The sequence below is a fragment of the Empidonax traillii genome, unplaced genomic scaffold, assembly GCF_003031625.1.
Source record: "Empidonax traillii isolate 1590-97213 ecotype Southwest subspecies unplaced genomic scaffold, ASM303162v1 scaffold701:size746704, whole genome shotgun sequence".
In the NCBI taxonomy this organism is placed as follows: domain Eukaryota; kingdom Metazoa; phylum Chordata; class Aves; order Passeriformes; family Tyrannidae; genus Empidonax; species Empidonax traillii.
Genome location: NW_020955894.1, coordinates 719,301 through 721,902, shown reverse-complemented (window position 1 = coordinate 721,902; position 2,602 = coordinate 719,301). Strand labels below are relative to the sequence as shown.

General features: G+C 59.2%; 2 protein-coding genes across 2 annotated transcripts in view; both read right to left on the bottom strand.

Moving 5' to 3' along the window:
* Positions 1 to 2,451, bottom strand: part of LOC114065852 (maestro heat-like repeat-containing protein family member 7) — a gene marked incomplete at its 3' end in the record, with an annotated part of 19,317 nt that extends 16,866 nt beyond the window's left edge. Inside the window, exons 1-7 of the mRNA XM_027900046.1 lie at positions 2,192 to 2,451; positions 1,782 to 1,969; positions 1,556 to 1,693; positions 1,181 to 1,295; positions 872 to 1,009; positions 440 to 616; positions 183 to 329 (exon numbers count right to left, since the gene is read on the bottom strand). Coding sequence (XP_027755847.1) covers positions 183 to 329; positions 440 to 616; positions 872 to 1,009; positions 1,181 to 1,295; positions 1,556 to 1,693; positions 1,782 to 1,969; positions 2,192 to 2,386 — 1,098 coding nt within the window. The remainder of the gene's footprint in view (positions 1 to 182; positions 330 to 439; positions 617 to 871; positions 1,010 to 1,180; positions 1,296 to 1,555; positions 1,694 to 1,781; positions 1,970 to 2,191) is intronic.
* A 26-nt stretch (positions 2,452 to 2,477) lies between these two features.
* LOC114065851 (maestro heat-like repeat-containing protein family member 7) overlaps positions 2,478 to 2,602 on the bottom strand; it is a 4,826-nt gene continuing 4,701 nt past the window's right edge. The window contains exon 11 of the mRNA XM_027900045.1: positions 2,478 to 2,483. Within this exon, the coding sequence (XP_027755846.1) occupies positions 2,478 to 2,483 (6 nt within the window). The remainder of the gene's footprint in view (positions 2,484 to 2,602) is intronic.

The following is a 2,602-nucleotide window of genomic DNA, read 5'->3' as shown; positions in this document are numbered from 1 at the left end:
ACAAAGGAGAGTTTCCCGAGAGGCCTGCAGAGCAACAGAGACTGGGACATGACACCACAGCCCAGGGCACAGGACCTGCATCCCTGGCCATGGCCAGGATGACCCTGGAGCCCACCAGGCACCTGGACAAGAGGCAGCTGAGCCCCCTGCCACAAGGGACCCCAGAGTCCACAAGAGCTCACCTCTGCCACGCACTGGGTCTCGTCATGGCAGTGGAAGAGGAGCGGCACCAGGCTCTGGTGCACAAGTGTCTCCTTTCCCTCTTCCACTACCAACTCCATCACCTCTCGGAAGAGGCGAATGGAGAGCAGCTGCACATGGCTGTTGTCCTGGTGCAGAAGAAGAGAAAAAGACCTCAGCACTGGCTGCTCCTGGCCAACCAGGCACAGGCTTTAAAATCCACAGGGCACAAAGTTCCCTGGGAGCACCAGAGCCTTACATTATCAAACAGTGGCTGGAGTTCCTCAGCCAGCTTCAGGGCAGCAGAGCCGAATGCCTGAAGGTCTTCATCCTGGAGCATGTTCAGGAAGACAGAGAGGGTCATCTCGACCATCTCTACATCTTCATGACGCAGCAGCTCCAGGAGGCTTTCAGCCAGGCTGCAGATGCTGTCGGCCTGTGTGGAACAAAATGCTGTGCTGTGAAGCCCTGAACAGCTGCCCCACCAACAGCTCTCTGGTGCTGCAACCCCACATTGCTGCCCCGGAGCCCAGAGGACAAAGGTCTGTGCCACAGGACCCAGGCAGATGAAGAGGGAGGCAGGAGAGCTGGGAGCAGCTGCCACAGCTCCCAAAGCCCAGCCAAGCCCAAGTGACTGCGATCCCCATCCCCAGGCTGCCAGTGTGGCTTCAGCCGGCTGTGCCCTTCTCACCATCAAGGGATCCACACTGAGAACCAGGAGGCCTCTCAGTGCCAGGCGCTGCCTCTCAGGGCACAGGCTCTGCAAGTTCCTTGATAGGATGGGCAGAACTGTGTCGTTACACTTTCTCCCATCCACACAGTCTAGAATCTGGAAGGCAGAGAGCAGTGATGGGGTGGCCAGGCATCAGGAACCCAGAGTCCCCCAGGGCTGTGCCCAGGCAGCAGCACAGGCCGCAGGTACCATCCTGGGCAGCTGTGGTTCTGAGAGGCCAAAGAGAGGGAGGCAGGCAGGCGAGGCAGCGCTCGCCATCAGGCTCACCTCTACAAGGAACGCCAGGGCAGGGAGCTCCCAGTGGGGTTCCTCCCTGCTGAGCAGCCCGAGCAGGTGAATTGCCATCTCGCAATGGAAGGGGACAAGGACACGTCGCATCTCCCTGTCAGGAGGAGAAAAGGAACCATCGAGCTTGTGCCAGGTGGGCAAAGCTCTCCAAGAACTGACTCCCAAAGGCCTGGACTTCCCCCAGTAGCCCTTGACAGAACAGGGGTGCTTTGGGGGATAATTCCTCCTGTGCACCCAGCTCTCACAGCCATTTCCAATCTGCTCAGCCATGTGGCCCACACCCACAGGGGTTGTTTGGGGTTCCCCATGCACAGGGGAGAGGCAACAGGCACAGTGGGGAGAAGGGTGTCTCACCTGGCCAGCAGTCCCACTGCATAATGGTGGGTGTCAGGACACAGCAGTGTCTCCCAGCCACACTTCTGTTCAATGGCCACCACCTCATTCTCCCAGTGCAGGCGGCAGAGCAGAGCCTTCAGGGTCTGTACTGCAAACCTGTGTGCAGAGCAAAGGTCAGGTCATGCTGGGAGCCCTGGCCCCAGTCCTGAGGGCATGGGAGGAATACAGGACAGGGATGGAGCACCTGCTGGGGTTGGTGGGAAGGCCATGTTCCTCCTGGCACTGCGTCCAGAAAGCATCGACCTCCTCTGACATCTGCTCTGTGCTCATGGAAATTTGGAAGAGCAGAGACAAGAGGAGGTGTGGGGCATGACTGATCATGGCCTCTTCGCATTCAGGCTCCTGGATGATGTGCCACAGTGCCAGGGTTGCCTGCAATAAAACCACATAGAGACAGCGCTCAGTGTGAGATGTTCATGTGGCAGGGCCCGAGCGTGGGAGGGAGAGGCCAGGGGACACCCCAGGGAGAGCAGCCAGCCTGGTGCACCTGAACCTGCCCCTCTACCACATTTGCAGCCCAATGCCTGAGGCAGGGAGATGCAGTGGTGGGGGAGGCAAGTTGGGCAGGAGTACAGGCCAATTCCAGAAACTCACAGCCAGGGCAAAGATGCCTGTGTTGGTGTCATCAGATGTGGACACGCCGTGCACTGGCCATTCCTCCATTGCTCCAAGCAGTGTGGGCAGCACCTTCTCTATTGCTGTTCCTGAGGAGGCGATGCTGCTCCACATCACTGCAGCAGCTCTGTGGAGACAGAGCTCTGGGTCAGGGGGTCTCAACCACAGTGCCATGGCCTGGGCAGCTGTGGGGGCCCAGGTGACAGAGCCACTGTGCCTTGAGGGACAGGGAGGGCACATGGCAGTAGGATGGGGGGCTGACAGGTCAGGGCTGGGAAACGGAGAGGCCAGAGTGTTCTGGAACTCTCCATCTGTCTAGTAGACCAGGTAGGATAGGCTCTACAGGCTGATGGGTTCTATGGGTTGGTGAGCCCTGAAGCCACCAAGGCA